Source organism: Trichoderma breve, chromosome 1 (assembly GCF_028502605.1).
Source record: "Trichoderma breve strain T069 chromosome 1, whole genome shotgun sequence".
Taxonomy (NCBI): Eukaryota; Fungi; Ascomycota; class Sordariomycetes; order Hypocreales; family Hypocreaceae; genus Trichoderma; species Trichoderma breve.
The window spans coordinates 6,526,684-6,544,954 of record NC_079232.1 but is presented as its reverse complement, the minus strand read 5'-3'; the positions used below and the strand labels follow the sequence as shown (position 1 = coordinate 6,544,954).

General features: G+C 50.3%; 4 protein-coding genes across 4 annotated transcripts; 2 read left to right on the top strand and 2 right to left on the bottom strand.

Annotated features, from left to right (window-relative positions):
* Nucleotides 1-672: 672 nt before the first annotated feature.
* Nucleotides 673-2,748, bottom strand: T069G_01908 (ankyrin repeats (3 copies) domain-containing protein; the record flags this gene model as incomplete). The annotated part of the gene is made up of 1 exon (XM_056169118.1): nt 673-2,748. One exon carries the CDS (start codon nt 2,746-2,748, stop codon nt 673-675), a length of 2,076 nt encoding a protein of 691 aa, XP_056034434.1.
* Nucleotides 2,749-6,885: 4,137 nt separating this feature from the next.
* Nucleotides 6,886-8,003, top strand: T069G_01907 (uncharacterized protein; the record flags this gene model as incomplete). The annotated part of the gene is made up of 2 exons (XM_056169117.1): nt 6,886-6,940; nt 7,012-8,003. 2 exons carry the CDS (start codon nt 6,886-6,888, stop codon nt 8,001-8,003), a joined length of 1,047 nt encoding a protein of 348 aa, XP_056034433.1.
* A 2,638-nt stretch (nt 8,004-10,641) lies between these two features.
* On the top strand, nt 10,642-14,189 carry T069G_01906 (GRIP domain-containing protein; the record flags this gene model as incomplete). Its single annotated transcript, XM_056169116.1, has 4 exons — nt 10,642-10,650; nt 10,759-11,209; nt 11,269-14,071; nt 14,138-14,189. 4 exons carry the CDS (start codon nt 10,642-10,644, stop codon nt 14,187-14,189), a joined length of 3,315 nt encoding a protein of 1,104 aa, XP_056034432.1.
* A 2,552-nt stretch (nt 14,190-16,741) lies between these two features.
* On the bottom strand, nt 16,742-17,410 carry T069G_01905 (SWIRM domain-containing protein; the record flags this gene model as incomplete). The annotated part of the gene is made up of 1 exon (XM_056169115.1): nt 16,742-17,410. One exon carries the CDS (start codon nt 17,408-17,410, stop codon nt 16,742-16,744), a length of 669 nt encoding a protein of 222 aa, XP_056034431.1.
* Between the last annotated feature and the right edge of the window lie 861 nt (nt 17,411-18,271).

Sequence of the window (18,271 nt, the reverse complement as noted above, 5' to 3'; positions counted from 1 at the left end):
GTACTGTGACTGCATATTAGCCATCAGGTTTCGGTAGCAAAAGTCCAGGTCTTGATTGATGTAATTTAGTGCTTGACAGCGAAATGGTTAGATTTAGAATAACAACAACCTTGAATAACCCAAATGCGCCACAATTCGTCTCTTCTTTTAATAGCGGTACCTCGGGAGGTACTCGTGTAATAACACCTGTTGTCCGGTTGATGGATGCTTCTTCGTATTCTGCCGGCGGTATTAAAAATGTAACCCTTGAAACGCCATCCTCGTTTCAATCAATGCCAGGCACCCTCCGCGCGTTGGCCGATCGGGGCATCTCACGCACGCTAAGATAATCAGGGTCTTGGATCTTGCATAATGCCCATCTGACAAGTCAATTGATTCCAAGAAAAGCAACACCGAGATTTTTCTTATCAGCTGTGACATGATGTCAAAGTGATGAATCAAAGAAAACAAACAAATAAATAAAAACATAACAAAAAACTAAATAATTTTCAACTCCTATTTCGCTCTAGATACAAACCCTCTGTGCTGACATTCTTAACGTAGCTGGCTTTGTTATATAACGTATGTGTGTATCTATATCAAATAGATCCTCCTCTGTCTTTTAGAATCAATTTCCCATAATCATAACTTCATCAGTAGCACCATCATTGTTGTCAACGTTATTGCCTTCCTCTATACTTCCTCTTCCACATCTGTAAGTGCATCCCCATTATCATCAACTTCAATAATCTTGCGTAAATTGGCATCGGCCAAACAATAAGGCGGCGTCCAGCCAAAGTCGTCGTTCCACATACAATGATGCGCGGTCCAAATGTGGTTGATGTTATTACACGTCTGGCCCGCGTTGATACATTCCGCGCAAAGCACCATGCCGCCGTTGCAGTCTTCGCAGACATACGCCTGCTCCACATGGACACTGGCTCGGCCGCAGACGTTGCAGTGGCATGTTGCGTGATCCCACCTGTGCTGTGTCTTTTTGCCCGCCGGATCCTCCAGCCAGATGGGGATGTTGGCTTGCTTGGCGTGCCTCTTGAGGTACTTGACAAACTGCCTCCTATTAGATCGCTGGGCGTGGGCAAAAAGAGTGCAGTTCAGAAAGTCTCTCTCGGCAAAATCTGCAAAACCTTCGTTGATGAGAAGCTCCACCACTTTGCGGTGTCCGTTTCTAGCAGCCGCGAAGATGGGAGTCGACCCAAACTTGTCTCTCGCGTTGGCCATGCTGGTCAAGGGTAATAGCCTCTTGATTACCTTTGTGTGCCCTCGCATCGCGGCGTGGAAGAATGCCGAGCGACCTAGGGTATCCAGGTGATCAAGCCGGAAACCCTTCGTCTTGAGAAATATGTTCAACAGACGGTAACTTCCTGCATAGGCTGCTCTGATACCTGGGGTATAACCTGCGATAGTGGTAGCCATGATATCGGCACCGTGGCTTAAGAGGATCCTCGAGGTCTGCAAGTGACGGCCATCTGCAGCGCAAATCAAAGAATTCCACCCTGTTGTGCTGCTGTTCCGCACATCAGCTCCGCAGATGAGGAGGATGTTGGCCAGTGAGGCGTGGCCGCCGTCCGAAGCTGCCATGAGCGGCGTCCAACCCGACAGGGTCTTCATATGAATGTCAGCCCCGTAGGCGAGCAATAGATTGACTATATCCAGGTGGCCATTTGTGGCAGCCAGTGTTATAGGACTCCACCCACCGACGGCCTTGGCCATGACATCTGCTCCACGGCTAACCAGGAGCATGGCCATTCTCAGGTCGCCGCGGTTTGCAGCCATGCAGAGAGCTGTCCATCGATTGGTACATCTCTGCTCGGTATTAACACCTCGATCCAATAGCAGCTCAACTGTATCGTAATGTCCTTTGTCGGCGGCAAGGGTTAAGGGAGTCCAGCCGTTTTCGTCTGCAACAGCTGAAGGGTTGAAACCGTGGCCAAGAAGCACTTGTACTGCCTCGGTGTGTCCGCCATCAGCTGCTATGTGCAGACAACTCCAACCACCCGCCTCGGGGGTTGGATCAGCCCCTCGTTTGAGAAGATAGGTCAGGATGTCTGCGTGGCCGAAAGTAGCGGCCGACCTCAGCGCTGACCAGTTGATCCCGTAATCGCCCTCCATCGACACGCCATACTCGTCTAACAAGAGCTTCGCAACGCCGAGGCTCCCACGGCAACAGGCCACGCTGATGGGTGACCAGCCAAAGCTTGTAAGCGCTGTACAGCTAGCTCCATGCTCTACCAACTTCTTGACAATGTTGGCGTGCCCAAAGCTAGCAGCGAGGGTGATGGGTGTCCACCCTCGATCGTCTTCAGCCATTGGGTTGATTCCAGGAGTCGACAGCACCAGCTCAGCGCATTTGGGGCTTCCAGTGCACGAGACAACGAAAATGAGATATGGGTGGTCTTTCAAGCGGATGCCGGCTTTGATAGCTCTCTTAAGGGTGTCTACCTTGTCCCGGTTGGCGGCCCACGTGAGGCAGGAATCTTGCTTGTACTTATGATACATCTGATCTCGCTGGTATAAAACATCGCCAAACATGACGTTGAAGAGACGGCATGTCCTCACGAAAGCAGCAATATCGCCCTTTTCTTCGAGGTATGCTCCGATCTGTCCGATGATTTCATTTGGAATGCGAAGCAGCGCAGGTTTTCTGTTCGTCTCCTCCATTGTGCATTCGCTTTTCCCCGTGAGCATGTTGATTCTGCTGCTTCCTTCCACGGTGATTGTGTCTTCTTCCATCATGCCTGGGGCTAGCATGTCAAAGAGGCGAGAGTTCGGCGCAGAAAACAGGGTGTGGTCACCCGTATGATAGTAGACAGAGTCTATGCAGGAAACAATGTCAGGAGAGGAGCAAGACCAAAGACGGGAGAATACAAGAACAGTACCATGTCCAAATATAAAAGAAAGAGGGGGAGACAACGAGACCAGACTCGAAGCTGATCGCGAGGACGGGATGCCCCCGAGTACTGGAAAAATGAAAAAGCAACGAAAAGCGAGCAAGGCTGCCGGTCAGTATGTGGCTGGCTGCAGCTGCACAAACATTTCAGCCTCAGCGCCAAGCTAGATATGCACTGCAATAACTGCCATGGGATCTGATAGGTAGGTAGCCGTCTCGAGAGGGGGTGTGAGAAGAGAAGAGGCTTGCGAGGAGAGTGTGCTGGTTTTCACACTCTAGGACGAGAGACACGAACATTGGCGGCAGCTGGACGAGAAAGAATCGGTGCAAACTCGCGTGAGAGCCGGACGCCGGATATGGGACGGAATATATCGCTGATTGATTGTCATTTTTCTCAGGATGCTCCCCCATGCTGACCGTTTAGATTAGCGATATATTAGCTGAGATGCCAACTCTCCGGCTTACACGCAACGACGGGAGGACTAGCAAAATAAGCTACGGCTATGGTACTGTAGCAGCGGCATCACCCACCAACTACCTGTAACTAAACCAGCGGGAACCAAAATCGAACGAAAATCAAGCGAACTGCACTGGACTGAATTAAACTGGACTGGACATTAGAGCTGTACGTACTAAGGGCGTGTGTCTTGGTTGCTTCCGCAGGTACCTTTTGTAAAGGCAAAGAACCGGGTTACTCGATACTTTGCGCCTGCCTTAGTGGACAAGGAAAGACCCGCGCGCCGGTGGAGCCCGTTTCAGCCCCCCGCAGCTGTGCAGCAATTGATTGGATAGGCTCATCTTCGGAGAATCTGCTCCGACCGCGCCTGGTCGAGGTGTGGCAAGAGTGGGAAGGTCTCGATGCAAGGGAGCAGGAAGGAGCGACAACACAGTGCAGGAGTCTCGCCAATCAGCCCGCTTGTGACGTAAATCCGCACGTTGAGTCGCTTGTTCTCTTTGCGAGTACCGAGCATTGTTACGAGGAAGGTGGAATACAGGCATTATCATACATACAGTAACCAGATCTAGACTCTGATTCTAGAGTCATCTCGATCTCGATTCTTGGCTGCTAAATCAAAAAGAGATTGAATCTCACCGTATTTTGAACCAGTTCATACCAAGGAATAAGGTAGCAATCAAGCTCTCGAAAAATCTCCGACTTGCTTCCTTGTCAACTCGCTAAGTCTACCGTGAAACCTGCTTGATTGCAACGGCCACTAACCATCATCGTGTGTCTCTCTCTGTCTCACTCACTACAAAAAGGAAACCTGGCTGACGACCTGCATCGTTCACTTTCTCCTTTTCGGCGGTCAAGACAAAGTCTCCTCCTCCCTGCTTCTTACAGCAGCCACAAAAAGCACTTCTCCCGACTCTGTGCGACTCGATAGTTGCTTCAAGGCTGCAGATATGGCTTGACCGGCCGGGCTTTTGGCCTGGGATCCCCCCAGTTTGTCTAATTCACCTGAGCCGACCCTACCTGCCCAGATGCCCAACCGTCAGGATTTCAGGCTCCTTCGCATGGTGGCTGCCCTTGTTTTGCTTTGTGCTCGAGGCTGCCATGCACTTACAAAGCGCTGCATTGTTATTCGCCCAATGACAACTACATCTGGTGGTGGGATCGCGATGGAACTGCTGGTTGCTGTACGAAGTACGTGTTTGCACATTCACAAGCCAACATGCCTCCCCCAACTTGCCTTGCTAAGAAACCAGCCCAATCGGCAGTCTATCGTGATCCATTCACAACACACCACAGTCGCAGTCGGTTAGCCGAGATTGCTGCAAGCCGGACCGGTGAGCTTGTTGAACCGCCAACCACGACCACGAGCGCTTCCGCTGAGGCTGTCGATCCCTGTACACGCAGGCCGTTCGATTGGCTCAGCCGGCAGTTTTGCTTTGCTGGCAGATTATATTGCGAGGCAGAGACATGCCATTGGCAATACCCCTCACCAACTTACAGATACACACGACGCCTCTCTTTGCTTTTTCCCCGGCTGCGAGCACGATGGTCAATGCTGCGTGTATTCACCTGAGACACGTTCTCCGGTTGCGGCACCCATCCACCCGCCACTGCTCTTTGGAAAACACCAGGCTGTTGCTGGATGGAATAGGCAGGATACACAACGTGATTCTCTCTATCAGGACTCAACATTGGCAACGAGTAGTAGTCCTTTTTCGTAGATTCGCCGCCGAGTACACCAGTCCAGTTGAAAACAACCAGTTCACTACACCATGCCTCCATGAACACTACATCGCCATTTCTTTCCTTGGGACACTTAGAGAATGTAGACCAGTGGCATCAACTTGTATTCTAGCACAAAACATGCCAAGTTTTGGTTCATCTGACGTCAAGAAGCACAGAGACAGCATGTCATTTGCTTCCTGGTCGCCAGCCACCAGTCTCAAATCTGTTGTAGTTGGAAAGTAGCCGCCACTAACATGCGCGCATGTAATTTTGTTGGAAGCAATCACTCGCCCGGCATGAGGCAGGTATCCATACAAAGCTCCTCGCGAACTCGACATGACGTTGTATCTCATGAACCGCAAAATGCTGTGCCATGATTACCCCAACGGCGAGTCCGAACTGTGTGTAACTCGTAGAGAAAGGAAAGCTGTGCGGAGCCAGCGCTTACCGCGCCCCAGGTTTATGATTTTTAACAATGAGCATAGAAGATAATAGAAAAAATCATTGATTCCTGCCTAGGTACTGATATTGGAACTCTTTCGCTGGGGCTTTGCACGCGTTCGCATTCTCATTATAGGTTGCCAGTGGTAAGAAGGGCAATTGTGCCTCTGCCACTCTATATTTGTAGACTGTAAATGACTTGGCGGCATCTAAAGATCAAATGGATTTTCCGGTAAAATATTGTATGTATGGAGTCGCTTCAGCCGACTTTGTCGATCTACCATTAGAGGAATTAGAGGACAAGGCAGCGGTAGTAGTTTTCTTATATGATATCGAGCGGTCAATCGTCTCTCGAATAGCAGCACCGTGTTAAACCCAAATATTGTATAGACGATGATTGAACGTATCGCGCTCGTAGATTTGTTGCTCTTTCTCGACAGGGATCTTGAAGGAATCAACTGGAGTTTTGGGCAAACTTTCCCAAAGCTACCTACTTACCTTCGGTATGGAGATGGGGCATCTCTGAAGCACTAACCTACACTCTTCTACGAAAGTCAACATGTTGTTCATTTATCGCGAATATTTACCTTGCCATCAATGATAGGAAATGGAATACATCTTTGATATTTTTAGCCAACTGCGTGTTCAAACATCGGCGAGAGTAGATGTTCATATCTGCTTCCTACATGTGCTCTTAATCCTGTTGCCATGTCCTGGGTGGTCGCCCCTAGCTTCCAATTATCGAGCGATAACCAAGATATCCCACTATAGCTCTCTCTGACATCAAAATACCTTATTGGCAAGGCATCCACTGCCCATCTATCTATACTACCTAGAGCATCTTGATCTTCTTGCCCTTCTCAGATCCAAGAAAGAGAGTGCGCGCACCTGCATCGACCGCACGCGCATACCTCCATGGCCAACGCCATCCCCTCCTCGTTCTACTCTCCCATTGCTTCTCCCCTGGAGGCAGTAGAGCCTTCTGGACACCCTCAACCCCACCTTCAACGAGGACCATTGACTAACCCTCTGTGTGTTTAGTACGAACATCCTCATGCGATAGGCATCGGATGCTACACGCTCTACTGGAAGATATCGACTTTACGGCTACACGTTAGCAGGCTGTTTACCACCTTGCATACGGCTACCAACTTCGTTCGAAACCCCGCCGCCTAGAACCAAATCTCGTCGGCCTCCCGCATGTTTCGCTTCTTCCCGGCGCCAACATCTATTCCCTGCCATCGAAGTTGAATCGAATTGAGAGAGTTAAAATGGGCGCCTATGCCCATCAGGAGGCCATAAAATGGCATCACTTCTGCACCCTTCGCCAAAAGCTTCTATTGACGGGCGAGCCATCCAGTGCTTTCACATCTTCAACATGTCGGCGACAGTTGCTTGGGATATAAACGGCCCTAAAGATCATCCGCAGATAGGTACGGACACTTTCTATCTCCACTGGGGCCCCTAGAACACTGCAGTTAATGGAATTGAACATAAGATGTAGGCAAAGCGCAAGTACAAGCTCCACAGCCAGCAGCGACTATTTCTGTCGGTGAGCCTTCTTTCAACAAAGGAAGACAAGTGCAAGTGGTTATTGAAGAGGAAAAGACGGGAGAAGGAGAAGAAGTGGATAATGAAATCTCCCGTCAAATGAAGCAGGCGTCTCAGGAAGAAGAGATGCAAGCAATCATCGTCTCTGAAAAGCAAGAGCTAGCTGCCTTAGAAGCGAGGAAATTTAAGAAAGGAAAGCTCTCAAGAAAAGATCAGGAGCGAATGGATACTCTTCGAAGTCGTGCTGCGAGGCGAAAAGAGCAACAGGCCATCAGTGGAATCGGGGGCCAAGCAGTCATCGAGTCGGCCGTTGCCATACAACCTGAACCGACTCTTGCCATAAGTGTTCCACCGAACGCTACTATAAGAACTGAATCCACCGCTGCCATAAGACTCGAAGAAGACTGCCCTGCACTGGCAACTACTTTTTCTATCGTTTCAGAAATTGTCGTCAACGGCGTGAACACCATGGCTCCGAATAGCATGATTAAATCGCTGGAATATCATCCGAAGGCAGGCAGATATTTCATGATTCGAACAAGAACGGAGCCACACTATATCTTAACGGTTGAAAACGGAGAGTTGAGACTCCTAGAGAAGCCTACTCTAGGGGGTGGCTCCTTTTGGCACTGCGTCAAAAGAAGCGGTTGGCACACCTTTTGCAATAGTGTCACGGGCACAAATCTCCATCACGACGGTCAGGGTAAAATCTCGATCCAACGCGCTCACAATTTTTTCCAGAATATGGACGGGTATTTCACGACAGAGAGGCACGAGGATGGTGGTTACATCCTGCTGATGAAGCACGGCGACGAGTTGTCCCAGGTTGCCATATCGGGAGATGGAAAATGCTTGATTGAGCAGAAAGAAGATGGTACAGCATGGGACTTTATTGAAGCCAGATATGTTTCTTCTTCCATGATTCTCACGTATTCCAACATATGAGGGGAGATGGAAGGGTAATCACTTGCTGCAGGGGTGTCAATCCCTGGGACCGCATCAATCACAATATATGAAGATTCATTTCTTTGAGTTTTCCTCTGTTCGTGATGTATAGACCAAGCGCTTTATTAATCACTATCTTACACGCCAATGTGCCAATCTCCTATGTCTATCTCACAGCTTTACATATGATTCAAAAGTTGAGGTATGCTTGGCATCGAGCTTTCATTGCTTTGCTGAAATTCTCTGCCGATTTGTCTTTGACTGTAGGACGTTACCGTGACGTGTTGGACGGCGACCTACCATCGTTGTGGAAGGTTTGCATCAAGCTGCCACTATCTTGTAAACATTGTTGCTTCAGGCGTAGGACATTACCGTGACAAATGAGTGACGAAAAGAACGGCAGACGGAAAACCGAGTGAATTGGAGTCGGTCAGTCAATGGAGTGGAATGGGAAAAATATGGTGAATGGCGTGATGGGCAACCGAGATTTCCCAATTGATGAAGTAAAATTTGGATGGTCGAAGACAGATCATGAAGCCAGCTCTGCGTAGGGGAAGCAACCTCTGTGAATCCTGTATCAGGCCGTCGCTATCTTGCAGGCACCGCCGTAGGACATTACCGTGACGTGCTGGACGGTCCGTCACTATCTTGCAAACATTGCTGCTTCAAGTGTTGCACAGAATCTTGTCCATTTTTCTGATACGTATCGACAAGGTTGAAAATCTCCTTCTTCTTATTATCCAACCGAGCAATCAATTGCTATTGAGCAGTCAGCCATTGGCTTCCCAAACAAAGTATTCAATGTTACTCACGTCGACAGCCTGGCGCATCTGGTCATTCCAGATGCGCCAACGTAGGACATTACCGTGAGCCCGATAGGCCGAGGAAAACTCTTCATGATCTCATCATGCAGCTTTCTTCCGATACTGGGCTTGCGTTTGGGAGCCGATGCGTTGTTGCTAAGACGTCGCAACCATTGCGATGAGGACTTGCCATTCATTTCGTTGAAAGCACTGCCATGCTGCTGTTCAGTACGCTCATCATTTGAAGCGCTCCTCAAAAGGGATGAAGGTTGTGTGGCAGTAAGCCACTCTGGACGACCAAAGGCCGGCGTAGGACATTACTGTGAGCCTTGAATAGTCTATCGTGACCGCGGAGGGCGTGTACCAGGCTGCCACTATTTTGCAAGCACTGCTGCTTCAAGTGTATCACAGAATCTTGTCCGTGCTTTTGATGTGTAGGATGGAGGAGCTGGCGGCCAGAGTTGAGCTGGCGTCTGCGTTGTGGGTTTCTGCAAAAGCGGTGGATCATTGCCTCAATGTGTTGATGTGTTGAGCATCACAGACTGTGGACAAGGAGAGGCAGCATCATGCCAATGTCTATTTGCACCACTACCTGTCAGCACTCTCCTCCAAGAGTAATAGGAGGAGAGGGCAACGTACATCAGGACAGATGGCCTTTGTGTAGGGTTGAAGAAAAATAAACGTCATGTTGTCCAATGGTTGGTCAGAGCAGACACTTGATGGGCATGCCTCTGCGTGAGAAGCGACAGGACCGAAAGGTTGTTTCTTTGATCCTGGTTAGTGAGGTGCGAGTAGAGTCGGAGAAAGGGCAGTCATACCATATAATGTCATAGCCGATGGAGCATGACGACGGGTGAAAGCTCAGTGGAATGAGTAAGAGAGTGAGATAAAGAAGAAGAGAAGAAGAAGAAAAGGATGTTGCAAAAGCAGATGTGTGAGAAAAACATCCATGGATCTGAAAGGGCGGCAGTGTGATGCTGTGGCTCAGTCTGCTATTCTCCCGCTGGCAACGCTGTGCTTGTCAACCCGAAGGAATTGTCAAAGCACAAATGAAGGCCTGTATTTCTCAATGGAGAGAAGATTGATGGTGCTCCTAGAAGTGATTCCACGGTAAGAAGAAGTACGGATGTGATTTACCAAAAAAGAAGAGAAAAAAGAAGAGAAGATAAAAGAAACTGCTGTTCAGAGGGCTCACCAATTGTATGCACAGTGCTGAGGCCTGTTATTACAGCACCCTCCAGGCTCGGGCGCCGTCAATCCCTGGTATCGAGATGACCGCATTGAATCGATTGGAAAACCCACTGAACGAGAGCTCTTTGAATTTCAATGGAGAGGAAGAAGAATAATTGAGAAGAGAATAAATTGAGCAGGATGGAAATTTTTCTTCTTGTGGGATGGAAATCTCGCTTCTCGCTTCACGTTCAGGAAGGCACCGCTTGCAACAGAGTTTACGTCTTACATCCTGCCCTTGCTCCTGCCTCTCCCAACAGCCCTCAGCCACTGGAAAGTGCCTCCTAGGTAGTGTGATAAATACCACCCGCTAAACCCAAAACGTGCAAAGTACGTACAATGGACCTGTCAATTGTTCAATACGAACGAGGCTGAGCTTGTTATTCAACCTTTGGCACTCCCCAGAAACCAATTATGCCACGAGGCTACATCGGCCCTTGAACACGACTTCATCTTTTCCTCCTTTGTACTAGTTTTGCTATTTCTTTCTTCTCTTCTCTCGCATTCTCTATTCTGCAGCCCTTTATTGCGAGGCTCTTATGATCTACAACTTTTAATTCGTGCATTCTGTCAACATCGGCCCTGGGCGGCCCCTCGTCGGAACCATGCTCCAAGTCAGTTCCCCTTGCTGTGCGCGTCCTCTTTTTGAATCCGAGAAACCCGACGGAAAGAGAAACATGTATCTCGATAGCTGACCATTTGTCTCTACCCCCTAACTGCAGAGAATAAAAGGTGCCATCGACCGCACCATCGCAGAGGAACAAGCCCGCCAACAAAAGGCGCTTGAAGCCAGCTCGTCCGCGAACCGATCTGCCTCGACGTCGCGAAGAAATGAGAGCGGCTCAGGCAAGCGGGCTCGGCCTCAGAACGCAGGTTCTGATGCTGGATTTGCTGCGACTAACCCCGACCCTGCCTTTTTCGAAGCGGCGTTCGTAATTGACGACAGCGAAGAGCCGAGCCGAGCTGGAACACCAAAGCCTGCGCCTCCTGAGAAGGACGCGCCCAACGGAGAGGCCACTGGGCACGCCGAGGCTGTTGAAAATTCAAACGCCAACGCTGATGCCAAAGATGGTGCCTCACGCGATGGAGATGCTCATGCGACCAAGCCCGCGCTGAGTCAAGAACTCCGGCAAAAGCTTCGCAAATTGGACAAGCTCGAGTCTACTTATCCGGGTACGTCCCGCTCATGACAATTAATAACTGACTATGAAGTCTAATGACGAATTCAATAGAACTCCTGCGTTCGTACCGACTTGCACATAAGAAGGCCAAAGCCGTCGAACCCTTTGAAAAGGCTCTCCGCGAAAACACACCGTTGGCCTCGATTAACGATCCGGAGTCTCTCGTTGAGTATCTCAACCAGCTGAAGCTAAAAGGAGACATGGTCATGGATGAACTTAAGCGAGTCTCCTCAGACAAGGAAGATCTGCAGAAGAAGAATGAAAAATACGAGAAGAAGATGAAGGACCTGGAAAACGAACTGGGCGCCCTCAAGGCTGAAAAGGCAGAGAAGGCCCAGAAGCCAGAATCCAATGATGCGGCAAAGAAAGAGTCTGGTGGAGATGGCGATTTCTTTTCCTACGACGAAGAGATTCCCCAGCTACAGGCTGAGATTGCTGCGAAGAACGAAGAAATTGATTCTCTGAAAGCTGAGCGAGACGGCTTGAAGGAAGAGCTTTCCACTCTCAAGCAAGATAGTGCAGGCTTAGCTGAGAAACTGGAGAAGTCTGCCCTGCAGCTGAGCGAATCCCGTGAATCCTCTGCCTCCCAAGACTCTCTGCAGGCCCAGTTGGAAGCCCGAAAGACGGAAATCACCAGCTTGGCAGACAGACTCGACAAGTCAGAGAAGCAGAACAAGGAGCTCGAGGCCCAACTTGAGACAGAAAAGAAGCAAGCAGCGGCCAAGGGCCAGGAGGTGGAAGAAGTACTTGCCAAATCCATCAAACAAGCTAGCCAGTTGGCTGGCGAGCTATCCAAAGCTACGGCTGCCCGAACTGTCTCCAAGAATCTGATTGATGAGCTCAGTTCCCAGGTCGACTCATTGAAAAAGGAGAGGTCCGAGCTTCAGACCAAGACTGCCGAGGTGACCAAAAAGGTCGAAGAGCTGACCAAGAAGCTTGAAGAATCGCCCAAGCAGCCTGCTACCCCTGCTCCTGTCCCTACTGAGCCAGTGTCAACCCTTGCACCGCCTACAACAGGTGGCGGAGGAAATAAGAAGAAGAAGAAGAAGGGCCGTGGTGGCGGCGGTGCCACCAGTCCCGCACCTCCCGCTTCTCCCTCTTCTTCGGTCGCTCCTGGTGCCCCCAGTGCCCCCGACGCCGATAAAGGACCAGATACCTCAGCCCTGGAAGCAGAGATTACCAATCTGAAGGAGGAGCTGGCAAGCAAGGACAAGGAAATCGAGCGGCTGTCTAAGCGGAGAAAGGCTGAAGACGATCTCCGTGAGGAGATTGAGACGCTGCAAGAAAACTTGATCAACATTGGCCAGGATCACGTCGAGGATAAGCAGCGAATCAAAGAGCTTGAAGTGGAAAAGGCAGAGTTGAAGACAGAAATTACTGCTTTGGAGAAAAAGATGGCCTCCGCCGTATCCGAAAACGAGATCTCCGAAAACGAGAAAGAGAAGTTGCAGGCTCTCCAGAAAGACTATGATTCCATGAAGGAGAAGTTTGATACAGCGCAGGCTGACATTGCCGCTGCGAACCAGCTGGCGCAGAATCGTTTCAGAGATGTGGCTGATCTGCGTGAAGCACTGCAGACGCTTCAGCCTGAGATTAAGACCTTGCGCAAGGATTCCGCGGATCTTAAGATAGCCAAAGGAGAGCTTGCGGCCAAAACCAAAGAGCTGAGCAACTTGGATAAGAGAGTAAAGGATCTTGAGCGAGATTTGGCGAGTGCTCGACAGGAGATAAGCACCCGTGTTTCGGAGGTTGGGGTCCTCAAGAACAGATTGGCCATTGAGACGGAGGACAAGGCCAAAGCGGAAGAGGCCCAGCGTGGATCAGCGAAAGACTACAGACGTGCCGTGGCTGAGCAGGTTGAACTCAGCGCAAAAGCAGAGAAGCTGGAGCGAGCACTGGAGAAGGCCAAGGACGACTTGTCCAAGGCATCCGCACGGGTGACGGAGCTTGAGGAGCAGGCGCACAAGCTGAAGCGCGAGAAGGCGGCAGCCCAAGAGGAAACTGAGTTTAAGACGAAGCAGTACACTACGGCCCAGGGCCTGCTGAGCAGCATGCGAGATCAGCAATCCGAGATGACGGTCCAGCTTAGGGAGCAACAATCCCAGAATAGATCCCTGGAGGAGGAGCTTGGTGAAGTGCAGCATCTGTTGCAGGAACGCACCAGAGAGGGCGAGACAATGCGAAGGTTGCTCGAAGACTCGGAGCGGCAGGGAGAAGCCAAGCTTAGAGAGATGCGCAACCGAATCGAGACGGTTACTGCGGAGCAAGAGCGGCTCGAAGCAGAGGCGAGCTCCGTGATGAGAAAGAATGTCAAGCAAACGGCCGAGCTCAAGACTCAAGTCCGAGAGCTGGAGAGAGAGGTCAAGGACTTGCGCGCCGAAAAGGAAGAGCTCGAAGAGCGGGAGCGAACCTGGCGGCGCCGACGAGAGGAGCTCGAATCAATCGAGCTTCGGACGGAGACGGAGTCGACCGAGTTGCGGAACACCATCTCGTCGCTGAGAAGTGCATTGGATGCGTCTGAGCTGCAGGTTCGAGACGGAGAGAAGATCAAGGCAAATCTGCGCAAGGAATACGAATCGCTGCAGCTGCTGCACGACAAGCTATCTAAGGAACTCAAGGCGGCGCAGACCAAGGTCGCAGCGATGGCATCGGGCGTAAGCGTAAACCAGTCGGGAACTTCGTCGGGCGTTTCGACATCGCGAACATCGATGGACTCGACGCGTACTGCTTCGACGACCGAACTGTCCGACATGGATTATCTCAAGACGATTCTGTTGCAGTTCCTGCAGCAAAAGGACAATCGGCTGAGAGCGCAGCTTGTTCCCGTCCTGGGCAAGATTCTTAAATTCGATAAGTAAGTTTGGCTTTCTCTTTACTGGATGTTACGCTGGAAAGGAATGTGACTAACAACCCGAACCAGGACTGATGAGAAGAAGTGGATGACTGCAGTCCAGCACATTGAAGTGCGTTAAACCAGAGCCGCATGTAAGAATAAGTAGTGGCAGGGGGGGAGTAGGCGGCTTGCAAAGACGACATGATGATAATGGGCGTATATATAGACGCATTGCTTGTGTGTACCAATATTGGTGGTTTTTTGGTCGTTTAATGGCTATCAAGGACTTTCCTGTGGCAATGGAAGAGGGTAGGCCTACTGATTCATTCACACGTTTGAAACGAAAGAGAACATAAGCTATATGCATATGTCGATAGCTTTCTATATAGTAATTACCAATGCAGTCTGATTTGACTGAACTAAAAGCTGGGATGAAGTATGCAGAGTGAGGGATGAAGCATGCAAAGTGAGAGATGCTGATGAATATGGATTGAAACTTGAAAATTCGTCTATTTGTACTATGATATGCATGTATGCTGAGCTGAGCATGGTGGTGATTCAGGATGAGGAAGATGTAAGGGCGATAGTGGTGTACAAGGAAAAATGTGTATCGATAACCTTCTCAATCACAAAGCCATGAGATACCTAGTACTTACTCTAAGGTGTAATTTTGCCAAGGCTGATAAGATGCTCTAGCTACCACTTATCGACTGGCTAATAATTTCATTCTATCAAACACCCAAATCGCTACTTGATTTTGCAAATTGAACCTTTTCTCTGCTCATCGTCTCACGGCACTGTTCAGACTTTGGGCAATCAGAAGCCCACAAGCCCAGGCAGAATAACTTCTGCATTCCGCCCATACACTTCCAAGCATACACCTAAACAGAGCCCCCTCATCACTTTTCATCCCCATGACACACAAACTCCAACACTCCCAACCACAACCTCATCTCAATCAAATTCTCAAACTCTCAAATCTCATCTCACACTCAATCTAACCTCTTATAAAAATAAACCCCTACACAGCGGTACCTTGGGTACGTACCCTTAAAGAAAATGATCGCGCCTCTCTCCACCGTACTAAAATGCCTTTCCCGCCCATCGTCCACTCACCTCCCTCCTTACACCCCCAATCCTTGCCCACTACGGGACCCATCCCTCCCCCGGCTGCAGCTCGATCGATCTGCCGCAGAAGGCACAGCAGATGAGTTTTTTTTTAGAATTTTTATTTTTTTACTGGAGTAACAGATAAAGCATTGCTCGGCGACGATAACGGCTGCCGCTCGCGCGCGCCTCCTATTCTAGCTAGAGCAAGAGCAACCAAGCCCGTTGATCCCGCTGCACGTTTTTCTGGAGATCCGTGCCCAGATCGATCTTCCCCCGTTTGTCCCGTTTGTAGGGCTGAAGGCCATATTCGGGTTGGACAAGCCGTGGATGGATGGATGTTACATGCGAAGGTTACAGACAATTGAAGGAAGCATTGGTGTTTACATTGCATCACGAAAGCGAGAATATCACGACAAATCACTCATCACATGTCAATGGCACGGTTTTTTACCAAAAATAAATAGCAATTGATTTGCGCACGCAAACGCAGGCCCAGGACCATCGTAATGCGTCGAGCGTCATCTGCCCCTGTGAGAAAACTAGCTGCTATAGACCATGTCCATGACCCATTGTAAAAAGAAAAAAGCCCTCTCGCTGCTTGCTTGCTTGCTTCCCTTGAGAAGAAGAAAAAAGAAGCCGAGAAACTCCTCCAGCTTAGCTTTCCATGAATGAGCCGGGCTGGATGACCAATGCGTGGCAATCCCAAAATAAAAACAACCATAGTAGTAGAGATAGCAAATTCAATCCTCCCTCCGTCCCACAACTAAATCGGTCTCGTATGCGCGCATCTCAAGGGGTTACCATCAAGGTGAATCCCATCATCTCCAGTCTTCTTCACGTTTGACCGATTAGTTGGATGCAGGAAACAAAGGAAAGGGCCAAAATAATATCAAACGCCGTACATGCATACCCGATCCCTATCTTCATCCGAAACCATGTCCCTAGAAATCAAATGATTCTCATCAACGTAGGGTGCTAATGCCCTCTCTGAAACGAAAGCCGAAAAGATGAAATCGGACAAAGGCCGAATAACAAGACTAGATGATAAAACGAAATAGGGGAATAAAACGAAAAAAGGAAATCGTGGATGGAGCGGCGTCATGTCCTTCAAAGCCTGGCGCGTTCGCCCACTGGGTATCATGGTGAAAAACCCCCTAATGCTTGGTGTATGTGCGTGATCCTTGAAAACAAATAAAACAAAGAAGAATTCCCGGAATGCAGATAAGATACGTTGTATCGTGTAAAAGTTGAAAAAAAAGGAGTAACGAGGTCATAAAGTGGCCAACTCGATATTGCGATGTAGATTCATTGTCATTGTCATTGTTGGACAAGACAGACAAGAAGTCACAAAGTCGATAAATCAGAGCCAAGCCGACCAAGGCGTTGAATGAAGAAGAAAGAAGAAATCAACGGGGGTGATGAAATGCAGAGTTGGTCGTAACGCTAAAATCGAGTGCTGATGGTCGTCAAGATCGTAAAAGCGGGGGGGAGAAAGAATGTTGGGGATGCCAAAGGGGGAGGGTGTAAGTTGACAGGGGATGGTTGAGTAGAGATGTCAAGAGAGAAAGAGTCCTGGCAGCTTTACAAGAAGCGTCGCACCCACTCAGCGCTGAGCCAGCCAACCTTGTCAAAGGCAGTCCAGAGCTTGGAAGCCTTGTTGACGTCAATCTTGCAGGCTTGCTGAGCGTCAGTCTTGCGGAACTCCTTGCCGGTCCGGAGGCATTGAAGGCGACGCTCAAACATGCGTCGCTTGCTGGTGAGATAGGTGGCGCAGTCCAGGCGGAGGTTGCCGGCGAGGATGATTTCGTCAGGGTGAAGCAAGTCGTGGTAAGGGTCGCTGCTGAGGTCAATTGGCTGACCCTTCCAGTCCACCTTGAGGCTGTTGGCTCTGTTGGGAAGAGAGTTGAGGGGCGGGCAGTAGTCTGGAAGAGACTTGAAATCCTTGTCCTCGCGGTTGGGGGCGACAATGCGGCGGGATGGCTCAGGGGTAGCGCTGGGGCGTCGAGCAGCGGCAGGTCGAACAACAACAGACGAAGACGAGGGCAAGCCGTTGCCGGAGCGGATGGGTCGGTGGCCCGAATGCTGTGGCTTGGACACTCGGTCGGCGCGCTGGGATCGGGCCGGCTTGGCGGCAATTGGCTTGGCCGGGAGGATGGCGTGGAAGCGTTGGGCTCCGGCCTGACGATCGGCAACCAGGAGAGCCCGCTCCTTGAGAAGCCATCCGCGGCGGTTGCTGGTGAAGTGCTTCATGACCTGAGAGCGGAAGGTCAGGGCGAGCTCATAGTCCTCGCGCCGTGGTGGCGTGACTCCGCTGAAGATGATGGTGGAAGACGATCGAGCGCGAACATGGTTGTCCACGATGCGCTTGTGGTGCTCAATCTCAGCCGGGGCAAACAGAGGTGGCTGAGGAGGGCTCGATGGCGAAGCCTCATCAACGGGATAGAGAACAGGGTCTTGGATGGCCTGGGTTGGTGGCGTGCTTGGTGAGTTGCTGGAGACGTGCTTGGTGTAAGGCGAGATGGGAGGCGACATTGGCAATGGGTGTTTGTCGGAGGGCAGGCTGTTGTTTGCTCCAACAACAGAAGCCATGGCGGAGAAGATCTTTGATTGCTGCTGGCCATGACCGTGGCTAAAGGTCTCGAGGAGGTTGTCAGGGGGTGACATGAGATTGCTAATCTCAAGCTTGCCGCCGTCCTTGGGCGCGGCGGACGAGTCGCCGCCGTGGGGGAAATTGGTCGTCATGTTGCGAGATTCAATTGCGGATTGACGGTTGTTGAGGAATTGGTAGAAAGGAGAAGGGGCAGGAGTCGAGAAGAGAGAAGGCGAAGAAGAAGAAATAGAAGTAGAAGGATTATTCCGAGAAGCTGGAATGCCCAGGCTCTTATCGAAGTGAGTGGAAGCTTGCTGGGCGTGGAACTGTGCGTGGCTTGCCGTGGGTTTGTCAGCCATTCCTAGATGGCGATGACCCGTCTGACGTGTTTCTGGGTGGCGAAGGCCGTATCGAGCCGGACGCAGGCAACACAGTGGGGTCAGGCAAGATGTCAAATCGGTCACAGCCTTTCGGGATTTAGCTTTTGGCCGGAGATAGACTCGATTTGAAGAGTCAAATTC